Here is a 22,716-nt window from a genome sequence, read left to right as displayed (position 1 = left end):
TGCTACTTAACTTATTTACAAATGATCTGGAAATTGGAACGACAAATGAGGTGATTAAATTTGCAGATGAGACTAAACTGTTCAAAGTTGTTAAACGCATGCCGATTGTGAAAAATTGCAGGCGGACCTTAGGAAATTGGAAAACTGGGCGTCCAAGTGGCAGATGAAATTTAATGTGGACAAATGCAAAGAGATGCAAAAAATAACCTGAATCACAGTTACCGGATGCTAGGGTCCACCTTGGGGGTTAGCGCCCAAGAAAAGGATCCGGGTATCATCGTAGACAATACAATGAAACCTTCCAACCAATGTGTGGTGGCGGCCAAAAAAGCAAACGATGCTAGGAATTATTTTAAAAAGGGATGGTTAACAAGAATAAGAATGTTATAATGCCCCTGTATCGCTCCATGTTGTGACCTCATCTAGAGTATTGCGTTCAATTCTGGTCTCCTTATCTCAAGAAAGATATAGTGGTGCTAGAAAAGGTTTGAAGAAGAGCGACCAAGATGGTAAAGGGGATGGAACTCCTCTCAAATGAGGAAAGACTAAAGAGTTTAGGGTTCTTCAGCTTGGAAAAGAGACAGCTGAGGAGAGATAGGATTGAAGTCTACAAAATCCTGAGCGGAGTAGAACGGGTACAAGTGGATCGATTTGTCACTCCGTCAAAAATTGCAAAGACTAGGGGACACTCGAAGTTACATGGAAATAGTTTTAAACCAATAGGAGGAAATTTTTTTTCGCTCAGAAAATAGTTAAGCTCTGGAATGCAATTGCCAGAGGTTGTGGTAAGAACTGATAGCATAGGTGGTTTTAAGAAAGGTTTGGAGGAAAAGTCCATAGTCTGTTATTGAGAAAGACATGGGGGAAGCCACTGCTTGCCCTGAATCGGTAGCATGGAATATTGCTACTCTTTGGGTTTTGGCCAGGTATTAGTGATCTGGATTGACCACCGTGAGAACGGGCTACTGGGCTTGATGGACCATTGGTCTAACCCAGTAAGGCTATTCTTATTCCTCCAGAATAATATGCAGATAAGCTTATGTCAGGTCCAGCAATTTAAGAAACTCTTCCTGGTGGACCATTACTAATCACTGATCTCAAGGTTTCTTTATGGAATCTTGGAATTTGTAGAAATACGTTAATGTACTTGAGGTCCAATATGGGACAGAACATGCCTTTTATCTTGGTCATTACAAAGTAAATTGAGTACCTGTCTGTTTCCTGTTCTCCTGGAGGAAGGAATGCACTGTTTTCTGTACCAAATAAACTACCAATGCCTTTTGTAGAGTTTGGAAAAGGAAAACTTAGAAACTGTCAGTGAGGGGATGAGAAAATAGGACACAACCTTCAAATATAACTTAAAAGATTCACTAATCTGAAGTCATTTGGGGCCACCTCTAGTAAAACTGCCACCCAAAGTACTGGCCCTCAAAACTTAATTGCATCTCCTGGACATCTCAGCTTTCAGTTTTAGCCTCATGTCCACTCCTGCAGGCACCTCAAAAAGGGCTGACCCTTGGGCAAGAACCTGCTCTGCTAGGAACTGCTCATGCTTCCCTGGGTGATATACCTCCTGGCTTTCCTAAAGTGACTTCTAGCTGACTGGAAGTGATTTACTTCCTTGGAGTGACCTTTTGGGGCATCTGAGATTTGCCCAAACTAACAACTTGTTGAGCTCCTCCCAAAATAATTTTCCTTTAAAGAGAAGCTTGTAACGCAGGCCTTCAAAGTCACATCTGTTGACCAGCTTCTTTGCCACAGAAAACTGCACAGCCAGTAATAGGGCCATCCTCTTAGCTGAAGTTCTAATGAGTGAAAAGGCTACATCCATCTTGAGCAGTTGCCTAATCATCCACCACAGAACTCTGAGGCAACTGTTCTGTTCACTGGAAACAAGTTTAAGCAACATAATCCCCACAGATCGAGCACCACCACTTCAAAGGCCTGCTTGATAAGCGCTTCTAAGAAGGTCCCATGGATCTTTTAGGGTTGCTCCCCCTTCCATCAGATTAATCATCTTCTTAAGTCACCACTGACACCCTACTTTCAAAAGATGCAAACTTTTTTGCTACCTTGAGCCTCATATCTGGGGTGTCCCATTCTACTGTTATTTCTTTGATACTGGGCAAGCCCTGGTCAGCTTCTTAATCCTTTCCAGAAACCAATTTTTGTGTTGTTGCTTCCTGCTGACCAATCATCTGACATCTTTGGCACTGAGCGGATCTGAGTGATCAAGGAAGGCAACACATCTTCAACTGTGGCATCCTCCATTAGAAGCACTGCCTCCTCCTCCTTCTCCTGCAAGCCCTCCTAGAATTTTGTCCAGAACTCTGAAGGATCTTTTTCTGGGCCCAAAGAATCCACTGATGCCAGAGTCAATCTAACTCATCCAGGTCCCCCAAGGAGGTCTTGGACTTATTGACCACCAATGGGCTGTCCAAGAACAGAAGAGATTCAGCATTTCCTATACTCCTCTCACCCCCATATCCTTCCTCAGGTAGAAGACAGCCCAGTGCTTGAAGAGGACAACCTCAGGGCTAAAGTCTTGTACTGCTAACAGAGCCGTTCACAGACAACAGTAGTAAGGGGGGGATGGTTGCGAGGGTGGTCGGTCCACTCCGGGCGTGATCTTCCTCTCCGCCCCCCCCCCCTTTGCACTCCTACCCCTACCCCGTGTCCGTGCCCCTTCCCCATACCTTTCTAACTTTGGCATGAGGAGCGATGACATCAGAGAAAGCAAGCGCCAAATCCGACGCAGGCGGCAGTGGGGTGGGTGGGCAGGGGACCTCTAGCTGCCGGCAGCCTGCAGCTGCCACAGCCTACAGCCGCCGACAGCTGTCTCGGGGGAGAGAGGGGAAAAAAAAAAAAGATTTGCATGCATGCGCACTCCTACCTGCGGTGCCCTACAGCTCACGGAAAACAGGCGCATGCGTGGTTTAGGGTTTTATTATATTAGATTATAATATTTTCATCTTTGTTTTCCATTCCTTTCCTGATAATTCAATATGCGAACTGTTTCACGATACTACTCGTAAATCCATTTTCTCAGTTACTGCCCCCTCTTTGTGGAATGCCCTCCCATTAGATGTTCGATTAGAGAACTCGCTTGAAAAATTTAAGACCAAGCTCAAAACTTTTCTCTTTAAAGATGCCTTTCTAGTCCGTAAATTGTTTCTGTTACTGAAACTGTTAATAAAATCTAAAGAAAGAATCCGTTTCAGGCAGCGTCTGAATGTTATCTTACAACCCCCTTTCTGGTATTGGATTTTACTTATTCTATGTTCTTATTTCTAGTCTATTGTTTTATTTCATATGATTGTATGACTCTTCTGTAAAGAAATGTATTGTAAACCTCTTTGTGATGAAATAAAAGTGAAATGAAAATTATACCAGCTTTAAATAAACCAAATGTTCCACTTGGTTTATTTAAAACTGTTTTAACGTTTTAGTCGGTTGAATAAACGTAAACCAAAAGCCAGCAGAATACACAATACACTGCCGAATGTTTGGTTTCTGAACCAGCGACCTTTGCATGAGGAAAAGAGGGGTCTGCTGTGAACCAGAGAAGACCTACGGGGTAATTATCCCACCGATCTTCCCGATCTTTCTGTGATTTGAGGAAAGTGCCGTAACAAGGCGGAGAGTCAGTAGGAAAAGTGTGTATGTGTGTGTGTGTGGGGGGGGGGGGGGGGCAAGATGAGTAGGAGCGATTACCTGAGAGGCGAAGGTGCCAAGGACAACGGTGCAGAAGATTGGGTTCCTGAAGATGCTTTCAAAGACATTTCTCTCTCCGTGGATCTTCCGGGCATTGATCTCATTAAACAGTTGCATCATAACAAAGGTGTTGAAAACGATAGTATAGTGTTCGGAAGGTGGAGAATGGAGGGGGCTGTTCCGCCCACTGTCGATATCAAAAAATTTTTCACCTGCCACACAGCGAGTTAAAACCATGTAAAAGAAAGTGGAGTCATTGTCCTGAAACATCGCCAGAGTCAGGTCACACAACAGCAGCATAGATTTATACAAATATCATTGTTTGTTATAACAAGAGGACAACAGAAGAGTCGGTGTGGCAGAGGATGTGGCAGTAGCAAGGGTAAGAGGCGCTAATGAAAAGAGAGGAGGGAGTGCGCAGAGCAAGGTGGCAGTAGATGAGGACAGTTGGGAGGGCACAGAGCGGGATGGCAGTGGACCAGAAGAGGTGGGAGGGCGCAGAGTGGGATGGCGGTAGACAAGGAGAGGTAGGAGGGTGCAGAGTGGGGTGGCAGTGGATGAGGACAGTTGGGAGGGCGCAGAGCGGGATGGCAGTGGACCAGAAGAGGTGGGAGGGCGCAGAGTGGGGTGGCGGTAGACAAGGAGAGGTAGGAGGGTGCAGAGTGGGGTGGCAGTGGATGAGGACAGTTGGGAGGGCGCAGAGCGGGATGCCAGTGGACCAGAAGAGGTGGGAGGGCGCAGAGTGGGGTGGCGGTAGACGAGGAGAGGTAGGAGGGTGCAGAGTGGGGTGGCAGTGGATGAAGACAGTTGGGAGGGCGCAGAGCGGGATGGCAGTGGACCAGAAGAGGTGGGAGGGCGCAGAGTGGGGTGGCGGTAGACGAGGAGAGGTAGGAGGGTGCAGAGTGGGGTGGCAGTGGAGTAGAAGAGGTGGGAGGGCGCAGAGCAGGGTGGCGGTAGACGAGAAGTGGGAGGACAGAGGACGAGAACAGGCGAGAGGGTGGTAGCAGAGACAGAAGAGACTTCAGTGACCAAAGAACACTGGAAAAGGCAGGTAGTGGTGTGAATGGATGATGGGACTGACCTGCAAAGAGCAGAGTGAAGATGATGGTCAGTTGGTAAACCGCATGCCCTAGGATGTTTTTCATCATGGTACGTGAGATGAGAGGTTTGTTTCGTCCATAGGGCCTGCGCAGAAGCAATGAGTCAGTGGGTGGTTCTGTCGCCAGCGCCAGGGACGCAAAGGTGTCCATGATGAGATTCACCCAGAGCATCTGCACAGCCTTCAGTGGAGAGTCCTGGCAAAGAAGCGAGAAAGGTTGAAAAAAAGGCCAGTCCTCAGGGCCTGGTGAGCCAAGGGGGGCAGCAGGGAGAGGGTGGAGTACCTGAGTGATGCAGGCCCCAGTGAATGCTACGATCACAGCCACCACATTGACCGTCAACTGGAACTGCAGGAACTTAGAGATGCTGTCGTACACGTTACGTCCCCACATCACAGCTTTCACGATGCTGGTGAAGTTATCATCGGTCAGGATAATATCCGATGCCTCCTTGGCCACATCTGTACCAGCAATGCCCTGCAGAAGATCAGACATGTTGTAACAGCAGCCACACCGGCTCCCTCGGCCCAACCCTTTTCATGATTTGCATCTATAATTCCTTGGTTTTTTTTCCTTTTCCTTCCCATTCTCCTCGCGCTGGTTTTTATTGTAAAATTTGGGCTACTGGGCTGTTTTTTTGTGGTTTGTGTTAAAACCTTTGCTCCCTGGGGTAAAGGTATGTGACAGACCAGTTTGGTCTCCCCCTCCAAGGACTTTGGGCCCTCAGTCCAGGGATGATTCGTACCATAGCAAATCCCACATCAGCTTTTTTCAATGCTGGGCCATCGTTGGTTCCATCTCCGGTCACAGCCACTACCTGACGCTGTTCTGTAACTGTGCTGTCAATGATCCCTGAAACACAGAGGGCGAGAGTTACTGTGAAGCGGTGAAAAAATGCCCCAAACCCGCTCTGCACAAGCTTCTGCTCAGGGGCCTTACAGGCTGTGAAAAGGAGCAAGTGCTCTACCTAGCGCTGAAAGGTGTACGGTCCCTGCTCGGAAGAGCTTACAATCTAACTTGGACAGACAGACATCACATGGGTTGGGGATGCAGAACCCCAAGGTGAGAGGAGTTAGGAGTCAAAAGCACTCTCCTTACCTTTTACCAGCGTATGCTTATCTGTGGGGGATGAGCGAGCAAGAACGCGAAGCCTGGGCCAAATCTTATCCAACTGCTCCTGTTCCACCTGCAGCGCAATCCAGGAAGAAAGAAAAGAGAGAGAAGTCAGGAGGAGGAGGAGGAGGAGGGGAAGAGTGCAGCCAGCACAGAAGAGAGGATAAGGGGCAAGAGAGAAGAGAGGAGAGGGAGATGGGAGGAAGGTGTTGGGCGTCCCTACCTCTCCCTTTTCGTTCCGGATCAAACGATTGAACTCCTTCCCTTCCAGGCACAAAAAGTCCTCTCCTGGCTGCATAATGCCACATTTTGTGGCAATGGCCCGGGCTGTGTTAATATTATCGCCTGTTACCATACGAACGGTAATGCCGGCACGCTGACACTTCTGGATGGCTTCGGGCACCTGCAGAGACCGAGAGGGGCATGTGAAAGAAAGGAGGAGGAGGAGGAGCACTTGAGTGAGAGCAAACTTGCCCTGCTGGAATATCGTGGGGTGTACGGTCACTAAGCTCTGGGAGTGAATCAGAGGACTTTACCTCGGGTCGCACAGGATCTTCGATCCCCACCACAGCCATGCAGGTCAGGTCCGAGAGAATCTCGTTTTCGCTGTCCCAATCCGGCTCTGCACCAGACGGGAAGTCTCGGTACGCCAGGCAGATGGTCCGGAGTCCCTCACAAGCCATCGGCTCTATCACTTTCTTCACCATCTCGTCCCGGTCCTTGACTTTAAAGGCACGGGCCTCTCCATTTTTATCTATGATCTTTGTACACCTAAAGGAAGAAGAATCGAGACATCACTTACACCAGTGGAGAGGGAGAGCGCAGAATGGAGGAAAAGAGGTCAGGAAGTTGCGTACTTCCGTAAGATGATCTCTGAAGCTCCTTTGCTGTACATGCGGAAGCTCCCATCCGTGTTTCTCAGCACGGTGCTCATAGATTTGCGGCTAGAATTGAATGTGTACACTTTGTAGAATTTTTCCTCGGGAACCTCACTGCGCACAGCCTGGTAATCCTGTTTCAAGTCCAGAACAAAGCCCAGCAGCGCACACTCTGTCTTGTTCCCCACCTGCCTTGGGAGACCGCCTTCCTTCTCTGGGGGCTGAGAAGAAGAGACACACATGAGTGAAAAGGACCTGCTCTGCCCTGGCTCAGGCACATTACTAATTTGACATCTTCCAGCTCCAAATTAGCAGGCAGAGTCTCGGGGTCAGCAGAACAGATAATTCTGTACAGAAGGGGGTTAACATTTGACCGAGATACCGATACGTACTTGTGAATGTAAATGATAAGAACACAGCCACATCCCTTCAATACTCAACAACTGTATAAGTAACCTTAGAATATAACTTGCACACGTTCCTATGGCATTCAGGTGTGAGCATCGGCACCACTTCTATGGCTAGCATTGCACGCTCACGCCTGAAAGCATCGACCTACATATACTAGTAATCTACAAAGCAAATGCTTTCTTTCCTCTATAAAACAGGCTTTGTGTAGGTTTTCCTTTACGTTATTGACCTGCACTAAGCAAAAGGAGAAGGCAGCAGCCTCAACCCCCACCCCCCCCTGCATCCCTCAGAGGATCAGCAGTTAGGAGGTGGCAGCCCCCTCCCAAGAACACCAGTCACCAAAGAAGCAGCCCCCCCACACAGAATCTCAGCCCCCTCCTGCTCCCAAGAGTATCAGACGTCCGAGCAGCAGTTCCCCTCCAAACCCAGCGAGAGCAGCAGCAGGAAAAGGGGAGGAGCTCACCAGGATCTTGGACGTGTAGGCAGAGTTGATGCTGACGCCGTTTACAATCAGCTCCAAAGTTTTAGGCAAGATAGCTTCCGGGTCTGGGATCTGGCGGTAATGGGTGTCTCCCACATAGGCTTGCACCACCGTCATGCGATTCATGGTTAGCGTGCCCGTCTTGTCCGAGCAGATGGCCGTGGCATTGCCCATTGTTTCACAGGCATCTAGGTGTCTCACCAGATTATTATCCTTCATCATTTTCTGTTCAAGAGATCATCCAAAAAATGAAAATTAATATCTCCTAACAGTTGACTATCTGGAAGAATCACAATGACCAAAGTACAAAAATCACATTAGGTAGCAGGGAAAATAGTGTCCCAAAGTCAGAAGAGGCCGTAACATTTAACCAACAGCCCCTTTCATATCCATCTCTCCCCTATGGCAGAAGCAGGTTGCAGAGGAGCAAGTGATGGGGGTACATATGCATGCTCAGATTCAGATCAATTAATCGGCATGATTATTTCAGTTACGTTGAAAAGGACAGGTACGAGATCCTTTATCTGAAATTCCGAAAACTGAAGGTATTGCTCCAGGAGTTTGGAACATGTTTGTGTTTGAAATGTTTAATATTTGCCTTATTTTGAAATGAAAAGGTTTGGTGGTAATTTTATGGTCTTTTTCCGACTTAACATTGCTATTCCAAAATCTGAAAAGTTCCAAACACTGAAATATGCTGATGCCAAGGATTTCCGATATAAGGAACTTGTACCTGTAATACCTTTCCTAGTATATAGAAAGGATTACAAAAAAAGAAGTCACAGAATGAGTGCACATGGAGGCCAATCAGCAGAACTATTTTGGTCAGGTCACATTTCTGGCCTGATGGCTGGACACATCATGTCCTGCTGCTGTAGCCACTGTTCACCCCCAGGATTACACAGAGTTTTCCTGCTTATTCTTTATGAGATATCCTTGTATTTTGCATCGTGCATTAGGAAATATGTTTCTGTACTGCATTATTTGCAGGGTCTGATTTCTCAGGTTTCCAGTTCAGTTTCTCTGTTATTTTGCTCCTGGTTTCTGGTCAATTATTCTGTATTTGGCGAGGGCCGGTGTGTGCGATTGAGGACAAGCTATTCTGCTAATGCAGTGTCCGGCACACTAAAACTTAGTGCCGTGGCTGAAGGGCATCCCGAAATGTTCAATGATGTCACATGCGTGTGTGACATTATCACGTCGATGTCCACACATGCGCAGAACCTGCTATTACTACGCTGGTGGTGGTGGGGGGTGCTGGAGGAGAAAAGTTGCGGAGAGATGCCGGCGCTGGCTGACTGACTACAGGCCGTGCCTCTCGCCACGTTCTGTACGCAGTCAGCCAGCACCACCCAGAATCTGTGCCATAGCACACAGTTTGTGTTAGGGTATACTGACGATGTAGGGATCTGTAGCAATCCAGCTCTCCCAAGATGAGGCGTCTCGGTGCTCTCGGGCTTGTTGCAGTATTTGGATCGTCTGGTTTTCATAGGTAGGGTTGTCACTGTTTGGGTGTTGGGAAGGTTTCAAGCTGAATGTGTTGACTGTGTTTTTCTTACGGTTTTGTTACTTCATCACTGCCTGATAACGGAGGGAATTTTGTCACCATCAAAATTCCTAATTCTACTCTGTATCTCTTACACTGAACCACACGATCCCCGTTTCCATAACACGCTTGGGTGTTTGGCAGATTTTTGGACGCTGATCACATGACGCACAAGTATGGGGAATCCGGCTTTACAGCCAGAATTCAATTCATAGGCCACCTTCACCGGTGAAGTCCTGGCTTTTCTTGGCACCTTCCGCTTAACCCATTTCCATGTCAATCTGTGAAAAAGCAACCCACTGTATATCTAACCTATAAACCTCAGCCAGTATTATCATAGTCATTCATAGTCATTCAGTTGCCTGAGTCTCGCCGCGTCTGGGCAGGTAGAACCGACATTTCAGCCGTCACGCTGCAGCTTTTGTTTTTCTTCATGTTCTAAGCAATGGAAGTAAAACCCGGCTGTCCTTTTTCTGGAGCCATATGGTGACTCTAGTTCTAGCTAACCAGACGAAGTGAGACCTGGACAGATGCCGCATTCACGACTCCAGCCACGGATCTCTAAGAGAATATATCAAGTTGATGAATCGCTTATTTAGTTTTACTAAGCGAGGTACAAAATTGATAAAAATAGAAACACATATTTAGATATACAATTTAAAATAATGGGTTAGAAAAATAGACTTACAGACCGACTAATACACAAGGTAAGAGGGAAAAGAACTACAATTCAGTGTTTTAAAGTACAGAGGAGAACCATATATGGAAAGAACAATAGGAAGGGAAAAGTGCAATCAAAGAAGAAAACTAATATAAAGTTTGAACATAATTTGAAGATTAACAGAAAACTCTTTAAATTACTTTTAAAACGGCTCAAGTCATTTTCCTCTCTTAAATGCGTTCCAAAGCTGCGGAGCCATCACTGAAAACATATCATGTTGTCGCGTTCCAATAACTTTCAAAGAGGGGACCACTATAAGCTTTGATTACGATAAGACTCCCTGAGAGTTTATGGGTTAGATATACAGTGGGTTTGTTTGGGGGGTTTTAACCTATTGATTTGATAGGAACCTCTGTCCTCATATATTATTGTATAATGCAATGGTTCCCAACCCTGTCCTGGAGGACCACCAGCCAGTCGGGTTTTGGGGATAGCCCTAATGACTATGCATGAGAGAGATTTGCATAAAATGGGAGGTTACAGGCATGCAAATCTGTCCCATGCATATTCATAGGGCTGTCCAGAAAACCTGACTGGCTGGTGATCCTCCAGGACAGGGTTGGGAACCACTGGTATAGTGTATTAATACATTTTCAGCTTAAATAACCAGCTAAATCATCAACTTCTCTTAGAAGCAACACCCTAATATATTAAAGCTGAACTGCACACATGTGTTGTAACAACTTTCTGGAAAACCTTACATTTTATAAAAATTCTGAAGTCATTTCTGTGATCAGCATCCAAAAAGCTACAAGACAGAACCAACGTCACATGGCTCTGGTCTGAAATCCAATGGTAGATTAGGATAGGAAGTCGACGTCTGTTTTTGGAAGAAAAGCCTGAAAAATTTGTCAAACAGAAATAAGAGTCTCTAACATGACTTTCTTTTTGGAAAGACAACTTTTTCCTTTTGGACTTAAATGTAGTCAAATCAAAGTGGTTGAAGTTAAAAACAATAGGTTAAAAAATAAAAACCAAGAACAGACATGGGGGAATACTTTTAGAAGTTTTCCGAACCCGAGGTGCTGGTCTCAAGATCCTACTGTAAGTGGTAGCTGGTTCCAGCATTTTGCTATTTGATCTGCATGCACAAACAAAGGACTTCTCACAATTTTTATACACCGATACAAAATCCCCCAAATAAACTGAAAGAACAAACCAAGTGGGATAAGTGGAAAACCAGGATTCCTTCACAATCTTTATTGCAGTGTTGGAGATATCAAAGAAGTCTTTTGGCACGGCTGTTTTGGTGGGTCAGCCTTCATCAGAAGTCTAATGAACCACAGAAATAGATAAAATGAAATACAAGGGTGGTTTGAAAAGTTTGGTAAAAAAAAGAAGCAATTAAATATATATTTTTAAAAACCAGTTACATTTCTCAATGTCTCCATCAAGGGCTGTACACTTGGTCCAGTGAGTGTCCAGTTTTTCCATCCCATCAGAAAAATAGGTTCTCTCAAATTTAAAAAAATATTTGTTTAACTTGCCTTTTTACTGAATTTTTCAAATCACCCTTGTATACAGTATGAGCAAATATGATAAATCAATAAAAACATATAAAATCATAGTAACATAGTAAATGACGGCAGATAAAGACCTGAACGGTCCATCCAGTTTGCCCAGAGCAACTAAGATGGTTAAGAGGTTGGAGGAGCTGCCGTACGGTGACAGATTAGAGAAACTGGGCCTCTTCTCCCTTGAAAAAGAGGAGACAGAGGGGACATGATCGAAACATTCAAGATACTGAAAGGGATAGACTTAGTAGATAAGGACAGGTTGTTCACCCTCTCCAAGGTAGGGAGAACAAGAGGGCACTCTCTAAAGTTGAAAGGGGATAGATTCCGTACAAACATAAGGAAGTTCTTCTTCACCCAGAGAGTGGTGGAAAACTGGAACGCTCTCCTGGAGGCTATCGTAGGGGAAAACAATCTCCAGGGATTCAAGACAAAGTTAGACAAGTTCCTACTGAACAAGGTCGTACGCTAGTAAGGCTAGTCTCAGTTAGGGCGCTGGTCTTTGACCAAGAGGGCCGCCGCGTGAGCGGACTGCTGGGCGTGACGGACCACTGGTCTGACCCAACAGCGGCATCTCTTATGTTCTTATACTCATTTTAAAAATCCATGATTAGATTAACTTGTCTCTTCTTTGATATTTCTGGTATTGTCCTAGGTTCCAAACGCTGAAGTTGCCGTCCCAGCTCACTCCAGCCTATCCAACCATCCCTACCGTAAAGTCTGGCCAGGTACATTCTCCTGTTCCATATTAGTGGAGTTCCCATTGATGCCCATCCTACACCAAATCACCATATATGAGACACGGACCATGCAGGTCTGTCCAATACTGGCCTTAGTTCTTTAATTTACATCCTTCATTTTCCAACTAGAGATCCTCTACTTTTATCCCACACTTTTTTGAATTCCATAGCCATTTTCCTCTCCACCACTTCCCTCGGGAGGGCATTCCAGGCGTCTACCACCCTCCGTAAATCAATATAACCACTGACCGAATAAATTAACATCTAAAAATGCATTAGATTTCTAATGAAGACTAAGCAGCCGAAACACGGCTGCCTGAAGAGTCCATTTTGACACTCCAATAAAGACGTGAGAGAATCTTGGATTTCCACTTATCACCTGTGTTTTCTTCTTGCTGTTGCATATCCGTGCGTGATCTCCTGTTCTTCTGGTAAATATAAACTGAAAACATGTTAAAACCAAAGATACACTTTTTTGGAGGGAGGGGGGAAAGGGGTTTAGAAACATTTATCTTTCCTTCTGCTTCTGCTCCCCTTTCCTGTCACCAGGCAACTTACCTTCACAGAGTACGCCAGGGAGATGGTGACTGCCAGGGGGAGCCCTTCAGGCACTGCCACCACCAGCACTGTCACCCCAATGATGAAAAACTTGACAAAGTACTGGATGTAGATTGGGGTACACTCTGCCAGCCATGGCCGACCCTGAACACCAAATGTGTCAATTACAAAGTACAAAACCAGGATGATGACGGTGATGGCAGACATGATCAGCCCTGGAGAAGAAGTGAAACGTTATTACAATCAGTGTGACACCCTCAGTACACCAGGCTTTGGCACCCTCCATCGTCCACGTCCCGACTGCAGCTCTTCTAGGATCTGGCTTTGTAAAACTGCTTTCTCACTGTTTCCATGGGGAAAGAAAGCTTCATAAATCAATGTCCTTAACATGGCACTGAAAGGGCTGCTAGGAATAAGCAGTCTTCTAACCCCCCCCCCAAATAAAAACCCCAATCAGAATCGCAATCACCTCCGGCACTGCTGTCAGCTAAAGCACAGATGTCTGCCATTTTCCCACTCTCTCCCCTCACCCTTACCATCGTACTCCCCCCCTCCTCTTCACCATTTCCCTTAATTCACCTCTTTCAAGTTTGTCTCTTAGCCCTTCTGTCCTCAACAGTCTCCCAACCTTCCTACTTCCTCCAAATCGGCACTAACATATCCCCTTCCCCGTCACCTTGCTGTCTGACGCTGCTGTTGCCACCACTGGAACAAGTGGTCCACTTTCATCTGCATGACGTGGGAACTCCACAGTGGGTCTTTTCACTGCACAGTTCCAACTTCAGTTGGGTGGAATTAGGCAGACAGAGCACTTGTTTCAGCGATGTTGGCAAACCCAAGTCACAGAAGCTCAGGCAGGAGGGTGGAATTTCTAGGAGCCCTGGTGACCTGATGTGTGGGATTTATCAAGCCCTCATCGCATCTTGATGAATCATTTCTCCTCAGACTACTGACCTGCTTTGCCTATTTGAACGGCCAAACGGGTAAGCTTCCCCTGCAGCACCGACTTCTCCTTCTTGGGAACCTTGACGACCTTTTTCTCCTTCTCCTCGTTCTCTCCTCCTTCCTCGCTCTTCAATGGCTGGATCTCCAGAGCCACACCATCCTGAGTCTTTGCTGGATGCCGGAGGACAAAATGAGCAATGGTCAAAGAAAGGGACAGCAGCCCATGACCCCTCCAAAGAGAAGACAGGGTACCTTGGAGGTGCCATATTGTATCTGTTCTAAGCCCATGTCCTTGGCAAGAGACAATAAGAAGTGGCGGCGACTGGCCAGAGGCTGTAGAAATTTCCCCAAACCTTGTTTGACTGACAGGAACCAGAAAGCAGAGAGCCGCCACTTGCAGGCCCTAGTCAGGACCCCTGTCACATCAACCATTCAAAGGGAATGTTCCCTCAAACTAGCACCATCAGGACAGATGGATGACATGCTGTTATCTCCCCCGCCACCAGGTGGCACTCGGGCTGGGGCAGAAAATGCCAGCTGCCTTCTTTGAAGGGGTCGTTACAGCAGTCAGAGACTGATCCCTCTGGATTTAAGCAGTCTAAGGCAATACTACAGCTTAAAGATGAACACACACAAACCCAAGCACAAAAGAATACAGAGACCAAGACAATAAAATAAGAAAGACACGCTTAAAAGGAAAATATCATTGTTATTCCTCAACTAGTTTGATTTCAGACAACCTCAGAAGCAGCAGAATTCTCTAGAGAGATTTAAAGTAATTATTTCTAAGAAACATTTCCTATGACTCAGGAAATAATTCTGAAAATAACATTTGTTTGCTGAAATGGATCTTCAGCATCAGACTCACAAACACAGGAAGGGAAGAGAAAATGTCATATTGGAATTTGGGGAACTGTGAAGAAGGGGGGAAGAGGCAAAGGGACATAGAGGTGCAGCAAATGACTCCTGGACACAGCCTAAAAATAACCGGTGGAAAAAGGACAGTTCAGAGCAGACAAAAGGAAGGAAGACAGATTTACACCGACTCAAGGCTATGAAAAAGAAAGAGGGTGTAACTGGGCAACCAGCCCACCCAGCTAACGGGGCGTCTACGACCACCATTTTCCAAGTGTCTCCATTACGAGTGTTTTGCGTTCTGCCCATTAAAAGCAGTAATATTTTGTACCTGCCTGTTGCACATGCTGACAGGCAGGTCGGAGAGAATGAGCGAAACAGAGCAACAGGAAGTTTAGGTGACCTGCTCGGAGTCACAGCTGGGCTCAAACCCTCCCAGTCCTTTTGGAAGGAGCCACAGGAGGCCTTGCACCCCCCGGGTGGGTGGGATGGCGTTACACCCTCTTCAACACACCAAGGCAACATTCCTGGCATAGTGAGAGGAGCACAGACTCATGGGAGTGAGGAGGAGGAGGCGATGTTTAGCTCTGTGGTTAGTGCGTGTGCCATGAGCTGGTTACCTTTCTTGCGATTTTCAGGGGGTCCTGGTTTTTTACCTGTTCAAACAAAAAGAGAAGGATGCAGCTCTGATCACATGATCTGAAACCTGGACGGCAGGCTACAACGTACCGGACCGGACACCGCCGCCAGCAACTGAATGCAGGGGGAGGGGGCCAATCTGCAGCTCAAATGAAATGTTTCCACATACAAAAGCATGAAATTCATAAAACCAGAGCAGGTAAGTCAGGACCCAGAGCGCCTTCACTGGCATGACACCGCCCCAATGTGGCAGGAGAAATCTACCCCTCAGGGACACATGTCAAATGGCTGCAGAAGCATAAACTTCTCTGCTTCCTTAATTGGCTTATATCATCACTGCTTTAACCAGCCTATTACAACTTGCAAATCATCACACAGTCAGTCACCTGTTCACGATTCCAAGATGATTTTCTCCTGACACTGGCTCCTACTGCTGCAGATGTCCGCTCCCAAAACAGTGAAGACACAGCTTCCTGTGGCACCTTTCACAAAGGGAGCCATGCTGGCCACATTATCCCCTGCACCTGCTACCCTTCTCATGGCTTCTTCTCTAAGGCCAGGCAGGACCCTTGGGGTAGAGAATGACACAGGGACAAATTTTTCCCCATCCCTGCAGGAACTCATTTTCCCGTTCCTGCCCCATTCACGCAAGCTCCGTCCTCATCTGCACAAGCCTCAAACACTTTAAACTCCTAAGTGGCAACATCCTAGAGCTCAGATTGTGATGTCATAATGCCTCAGCTCCGTCCTCATCTGCACAAGCCTCAAACACTTTAAACTCCTAAGTGGCAACATCCTAGAGCTCAGATTGTGATGTCATAATGCCTAAGCTCCGTCCTCATCTGCATAAGCCTCAAACACTTTAAACTCCTAAGTGGCAACATTCTAGAGCTCAGATTGTGATGTCATAATGCCTCATTCCACCAATGCCTAAGCTCCGTCCTCATCTGCACAAGCCTCAAACGCTTCAAAATCATAAGTGTTTGAGGCCTGTGCGGTTAAGGCAGAGCTTACAGGAATGGGGCAGAGACAGGGACAGGGACAGCGACAAAACTCATGGGGACAGGGAAATTGAGTTCCTGTAGAGACAGGGACAAATTTGTCCCCATGTCATTCTCTGCCTTGGGGGTCATATTCAGCTGTTGACACTGAGGCCCGGACTCTTCAAATGGCACCGTTATCGGCAGCCGCCTTAACAGCGGCGGCCAATTGTGTCAATCACGTGATGGCGCTCTTTAGCGAATTGCACGTCTGACAAAGGTAGGCACCGGAAATGTAGGCCAGCGTTTTCAAAGCCTGTATTTCCAGCACCTTTGACATGAATCATGTCTCTGGAGACGCCCAACGCCACTTCCGGCATTCACCATGCCTACAACGGCGTGAAGGCGCCTCCAGAGGTGCCATTCCATCGCTGGTTTTAAAGATGTGAGTAGGTGCCTTGTAATTTCACTTAAGTTCAGTTTTAAAGGGCGTTTTCGACTTAAGTTGGGTGCCCAAGTTAAGGCATCGTTTATAGAGTCTGGGCCTTGGTGTTTTGCTGTCACTGGCTTTAGGCCTGGAAATTCATGTCTGGGCTCCAGCTCTGGATTTCTGGCTTTGAGGAGCTGGGTAAGTGCGATTTAAAGACAGAACTGACATTTATGTGCTCCTATTTATATTATGACCCTGGCACTTAATAGGCAAGTGCCGACTCTGCCCCCAGATCATCCCCAAAATAGCCAGTTTTGAGTTAAGTGTTAACCAGTCATTTTTAGTGGCATTAACTGGTTAAGTGCCACTAAAAATGACCGGTTAGACCCAAACATGTGATTTAATTGGCCAGTTGTTTCTGACCAATTAAATCACTTTGAATACTGATCCCCTCCCCCCTTTGTAAAAAAACCCCCCCCCCAAAAAAAACCCAAAAAGGCCCTAATTGAAGTGGGAACGGAAGCAAACAAGATGCTAGAAGGCATTTTTTCATTCTCTCCTTTTGGAAATGGCAATTGCCCATTTCGGGACTCCAGGAGTGCAACAATGAAGCAATGTAATAAAAATAAAAATAGCCCCCCTCCCCCTCCCTGATATTTAAACTCTGCAATTGGCACTACTTTACAAAGTAAATTGAGGCATTTAAACTTGTACCCAGAAACCAGGGGGTTAACCCGACAGGACTCACTGCAGGTTCCTGATAAGACAAATAAGACAAAACAGCTAAATATTGAATAAATGCTACCCAGATAGCTTCCAGTTTGCCCCCGAACCACCCTGGGGCAGTCAGTAGATTTTTCAGCAGCACTACCTTGGTAATACTGGGCAAATCGGTGGCTGCCTGGGTAGGAGCCATGGAAGAGTGACCCAAAGGTTTCATTTTTCTACAGATTTTCAGGTCTAGGACATGACCTGTGTCTTGTAGCAGCTGGAGCCAGGCCAAAAGAAGGGTTACATCATCTCAGAATTGGTCTGGGAGGAGGCTCTCGCCCATAGATCAGCACTCACTCAGCAGAAAGGGTTGTCACTCTCAGAGCTGCACTCACTCACAAGATGGGGAGAGCTGTCAGTCAAGAGCAAGGGTGCTCCAGGCCTTGGGACACACCCAGCCAGTCAATCCACCTCCATTGTATGCTCATCCTGAAAACTGGAATGGCTGGATGTGTCCCGAGGACTGGGTTCAGGACCCCTGCTCTGGAGGCAGCCTAGTGGGGTGCGGCTAGGGCTGTCACTTCTAGACAACTCGGTACCACAAGAGCTGGAGGCAGAGTTTGGGGGTGGGGGAGGGGGCAGGGGAAAAATGAGGTACATTGTGTGAGGGATAAGAGAAAATGAGGTGCACTGTGTGTGTGAGGGGGTGCATGGAAGGAATGAGGTGCATTACAGATCCTTGTGTGGGGGAACAGTACAGGGTGTACCAGGATAGGTTTTCTGGGCTGCAAGACTGGGGTGGGGTGGGGGGGGGAGGAATGAGATGACACTATGATCTTACCTGGTCTGTACAGAGTACAATATACCAGCGAGAGATACAGACAGCACATCACTGCTAAATATTCCTCCAGAGTTACAGTGTCCATGTTATCAGACTGCTAAGGTTAAAAATAGATTTGATTCCTCTCAGTTCTGGGACAGGCAATCACTGAAGAATCGAAGTGTCTGGAGCAAAACTAGCACTGACTCCAGGGTCCCATTAGTCTAGGCTGCAGGAAATGACTTGGCCGCAGCCCTAACAGGGAGAGTTAGACAGAAAAGTGCTATTAAACTCGCTAAAGGAATTAATTCTTACATGATCCATCCAAAGCTGGAAATGCACAGCGCTGAGCTGTGACCTCTTCTCCCACTGCCATCACCTTGGGGATTTCTGCTCTTACTCTGAGACGTAAACAGATTTTCTGAGGACATCCACACTCCCCTTTCCTACTGCCGCTCAGGCCCAGAGAGCGCACTCACCTTTCTTGGCTTTCTTCTCCTCCTCGCCATCACCAGCCCCGAGCAAGGTGAAGATGATGCCAGTCTGTGAGTTGATGCCCACAGCAGTGACGACCATGCGTCCCGAGCCCTCCATGACATGAGTACCTGGCAGCAGAGGGCAGGGAAAGAGGAGAGAACAAGAGCAATTCGGGTGAAAAAAAAATACAACACCTCAAAGATCTATGCAGGTCATCCCTGTGAAAAATAAGTTTCTGCACTTGAGTTTCACAGGCATGATTGGGGGCTGAGGATCTCAGGACTTCTGGGGTCTAGATACCAGCAGAGGCAACTGTGTTCACCTCAGTATCAGGGAGGGGAGCGACACAGCCCGATCGACCAGGGAGGGTTCAGCTCCGGAGTACCTGACAGTAGCATGGGGTCTTTGTCCATGGATTTTTTCACTTGATCTGATTCTCCAGTCAGGGAGCTCTCATCAATCTTCAGGTCATTGCCCTGAATTAGGATGCCATCCGCTGGCAAGAGATCACCTACAACAGATGTGGAAAACTTAGTCAAGCTGCTCGCTGGGAAGGGGGATTTTCCACAGACAAAGGGATAAATCAGACATGCAAGTAGGTGATATCATCCGACAAAGCCAAAATGGAAACGTAGAGCTCAGAAACCAAGGGGGGTTTCCTGAATCTACGCAGGAGTCCCCTCAGTCTATGAGCAAGCTCAGCAGACAGGTGTGAATGAAGAGTATTTCTGAAGGACACACGCAATGAAATTATATGGGAATACTTTTAAGGAGAAATTTTTTTTTCACCTAAAGAATAGTTAAGCACTGGAACTCATTGCCAGAGGGTAGTTTAGCTGGGTTTGGACAAGTTCCTGGAGGAAAAGTCTGCTGTTGAGATAGACATGGGGGAAGCCACTGCTTACCTTGGATCAGTAGCATGGAATGTAGCTACTATTTAGGCTTTGACCCGATTGGCCACTGTTGGAAACAGGAGACTGGGCTAGATGGACCATTGGTCTGACCCGCTATGACTGGCTGATGGAACTTACTCTTAGGAAAGAAAAGGGGGGACTGAAGGGGTCATTACCAGGACCAGTTCTGTCCAATAGCCTTGCAAGCAATATCATTCGTGGAGAGCAAAGACTCATGAGGGAGAAGCCAGAAGGAGAAATGATCTCTAAAGAACAGCAGAGGATGCATTTGGGGTGCAGGAATCCAAGTGAAAATGGAGCTGGGAATCCTGGGATACATCGAGATGCCTCACCTACAGAACAAAGAGCAGGCGGTTTACTTGAATCACCTAATATACCGCTCTTATTTATTTATTTATTTAATTTTCTCTACCGTTCTCCCACGGGAGCTCAGAACTGTTTACATGAATTTAATTCAGGTACTCAAGCATTTTCCCCTGTCTGTCCCGCTGGGCTCACAATCTATCTAATGTACCTGGGGCAATGGGGGGATTAAGTGACTTGCCAGGATCACAAGGAGCAGCATGGGTTTCAACCCACAATCTTAGGGAACATTTTTTTAAGGGCAGTAGAAGCCTGAAATGTTCTCCCAGAGAAGATGGTAGGATGTGATGTTCAAGTTCAAGTTCAAGTTTATTTAGCTCTTGATGAATCGCCTATTCCGAATGTACATAATATAATAAAGCAATTTTAAACATAATAACATCAGATTCCAGTAATAACTAACATGAAAACAAGGAAAGGAGGTAAAGTTACAATAAGGGCACAGAAAAAAGGGAAAAACAAAAGGTTGGGTAAATAATTTCAAGGCACACTTTGTGGATGTTAATTAAAACAAAATAGATAATTTTAGAATTTTTAAAGGTCATAAGCATCCTTAAACAAATAAGTTTTTAAGAAATTTTTAAAAGCTGAAATATCTTGTTCTGTTCTAATGTACTGAGGAAGGGAGTTCCACCATTGTGGACCTGCGACAGTAAAAATGTCTGCTCTTCTCGTTCCGATGATTTTTAAAGAAGGAACAGATAGTAAATTTAATTCGGATGAACGTAAAGATCGTTGGGGTATGTAACTTGGAATGGGCAAAACTTACAATCCTAAGCACCATACTGGGCAGAAAAGATGGACCAGTTCAGTCTTTACCTGCCAGCATTTACGATGTTACTCTAGAAGCAGAGAACAAACATCCAAGTTAAGGCCAAGGTTCATCAAGCCCAGTATCCTGTCACAAGTACCTGGCAGATCCCAAAAAGCAGATCTATTTCTCACAGCTCATTTCCAGGGATGCTAATAGTTTTGCATGGACCTTTCCTCCTGGAACTTGCCCAATTTGCTTTGGAATCCTGCTATTTTGGTCATACATTCCCTGGCAAAATATCCCATAGCTTAATTATGCACAGCCTAAAAACAAAACAAAACAAAAAAGTCAAACATTTTCTGCAATTGTTTCAATCTGCTTGCCACTGGAATCAGATTACAAACATAAACTGTGATAAGAGGTGGTATTGACTAATTAAATCTAATTATTTATTAAAAAATTGACATTCCGCAGAAGCTTACAACAGTTCTCTGAGGTTAACAATTAAAACATATATTCAATAAAAACAAAAGAAAGGAACTCCATAACGTATAGGAAAGACTTTTGCAATCATACAAGAGAGGAAAAAAGGGGCATGTCTTCTAAAAAAACAAACAAACCAAAAACGCTCCATAAGAACTACATTGATATCTTCTTAGTGGTTATCAGGAGCCTATGAAAAATATATTTATTACAGCATTGGTCTTCTTGTAGAGACTTTAAGAAAAAAAGGGAAACAGCTTAGTCAGATGTTACTAAGGGCCATAAGACTAGTTGTACCTTGGTTGAACTTGGTTTACCTAGCTTGAACTAGACCTGTGGTTCAAGATGTGGATGAAGACGTGTTTGCAATTAGACTTAAATTAGATGTGACAGCTCCTCTTTAATGTAAAGATACTGAATCAATATTCTTCAAAAGGATCCCACCTTACTCTCAAAGATTTCCTCCGTTCCTGATACAGCCACTCAGAAGACATCAATACACGAGTTAATGTCTACAGACACTTGAAGGTAAAAGGATTCAATGGTAGCGAGATTAAGGGTTATCCAAACGTTTCTCCCAAAACGCAGAAGTTCATGGAAAGATTATTAAGCCGAGACATAGAGCTCTTCGTATGTCTTTTTTAAAAATAAAATTCCCAGGAGATGTTTAGTGAATTCCAAAGGCGGGTTTGCGCTTTCTTTGATCCTCCTTTTTATCTACCTTACTCTATCCTGTCTCTCATCTCCCATTTTCTTGTGGAGGAGGAGGTCGCTCAGATTGTCCAAGTTCTTCCTCTTTTCCGATCTTGTACCCACACAGTTTCACATTACACATTAATTGCAGTCACTTCTTAAATTCTATTTCTAATAATTTTAATAAAACAATTAATGAAAGAAAACAGTTAGATCTGAATGCTTGCAATCCATTTTGAGCTGTTAGGATAAAGGTAGCATACTCTTATTAAAATTAATGGATTCCCTTTAAGAGGCAGATGGTAACAATGGATCCTAGAAGAAAAGGAACAGAAACGGCAGTTCTCATGCCTGGAAAGGCGTCTAGTTGAGCACTAGTTATCTTTAAATGGTGATCAACAGCCAAGGTATTAAGAAGTCACTAAGTTGTCTAATCCTACAAAGATTTCAAGAGAAAAGAGACTTTGGTGAAGCAGGAAAATACTGAACAGGGAGAGGTGAGTAGGAGGCTACAAAGGAGGCTGTTAAGAACGTAAGCTGGTTGTTTTTTTTTTAAATTAAATTGGTCTTTTTAATCCTACTTTTATTTCTTCAGTAAAGGAAAAGGTTAATGCAGAAGGAATCTCAGACAGAGGGAAGCTGGAAGTACTGGACAGAGGTTATCAGTGGGATATAAGTGAAAGTGGGATTGTGAGACAAAGGAAAAAGGGAAAAAAGTCTGGAGGAAACAAAGCCAGAAATGTTTTGTGGAAGAGGGGGAAAAGGAAGCTCTTTGTGCTTCAGGCATGGTGAGGAATTCTTCCGGAGATATCCATCAAAACATCCCCCCCTTACAAAACCGGATACATTTTTTAGCGCTGGCCGGCACGCTGAATGGTG

General features: G+C 45.7%; 1 protein-coding gene across 6 annotated transcripts in view; it reads right to left on the bottom strand.

Moving 5' to 3' along the window:
- Positions 1-22,716, bottom strand: part of ATP2B4 (ATPase plasma membrane Ca2+ transporting 4) — a 125,998-nt gene that overhangs the window by 21,985 nt on the left and 81,297 nt on the right. For all 6 annotated transcript variants that reach the window (XM_033919418.1, XM_033919413.1, XM_033919417.1 and 3 more), the window contains 14 exons: positions 19,016-19,141; positions 18,633-18,758; positions 15,194-15,229; positions 13,728-13,889; positions 12,774-12,988; positions 7,677-7,919; positions 6,782-7,023; positions 6,461-6,695; positions 6,148-6,327; positions 5,910-5,997; positions 5,557-5,663; positions 5,097-5,288; positions 4,796-5,009; positions 3,715-3,926 (listed from right to left, as the gene is read on the bottom strand). In XM_033919418.1, coding sequence (XP_033775309.1) covers positions 3,715-3,926; positions 4,796-5,009; positions 5,097-5,288; positions 5,557-5,663; positions 5,910-5,997; positions 6,148-6,327; positions 6,461-6,695; positions 6,782-7,023; positions 7,677-7,919; positions 12,774-12,988; positions 13,728-13,889; positions 15,194-15,229; positions 18,633-18,758; positions 19,016-19,141 — 2,378 coding nt within the window. The remainder of the gene's footprint in view (positions 1-3,714; positions 3,927-4,795; positions 5,010-5,096; positions 5,289-5,556; positions 5,664-5,909; positions 5,998-6,147; positions 6,328-6,460; positions 6,696-6,781; positions 7,024-7,676; positions 7,920-12,773; positions 12,989-13,727; positions 13,890-15,193; positions 15,230-18,632; positions 18,759-19,015; positions 19,142-22,716) is intronic.

Source organism: Geotrypetes seraphini, chromosome 13, assembly GCF_902459505.1.
Source record: "Geotrypetes seraphini chromosome 13, aGeoSer1.1, whole genome shotgun sequence".
Lineage (NCBI taxonomy): Eukaryota > Metazoa > Chordata > Amphibia > Gymnophiona > Dermophiidae > Geotrypetes > Geotrypetes seraphini.
This window is presented reverse-complemented; position numbering and strand designations above follow the sequence as displayed.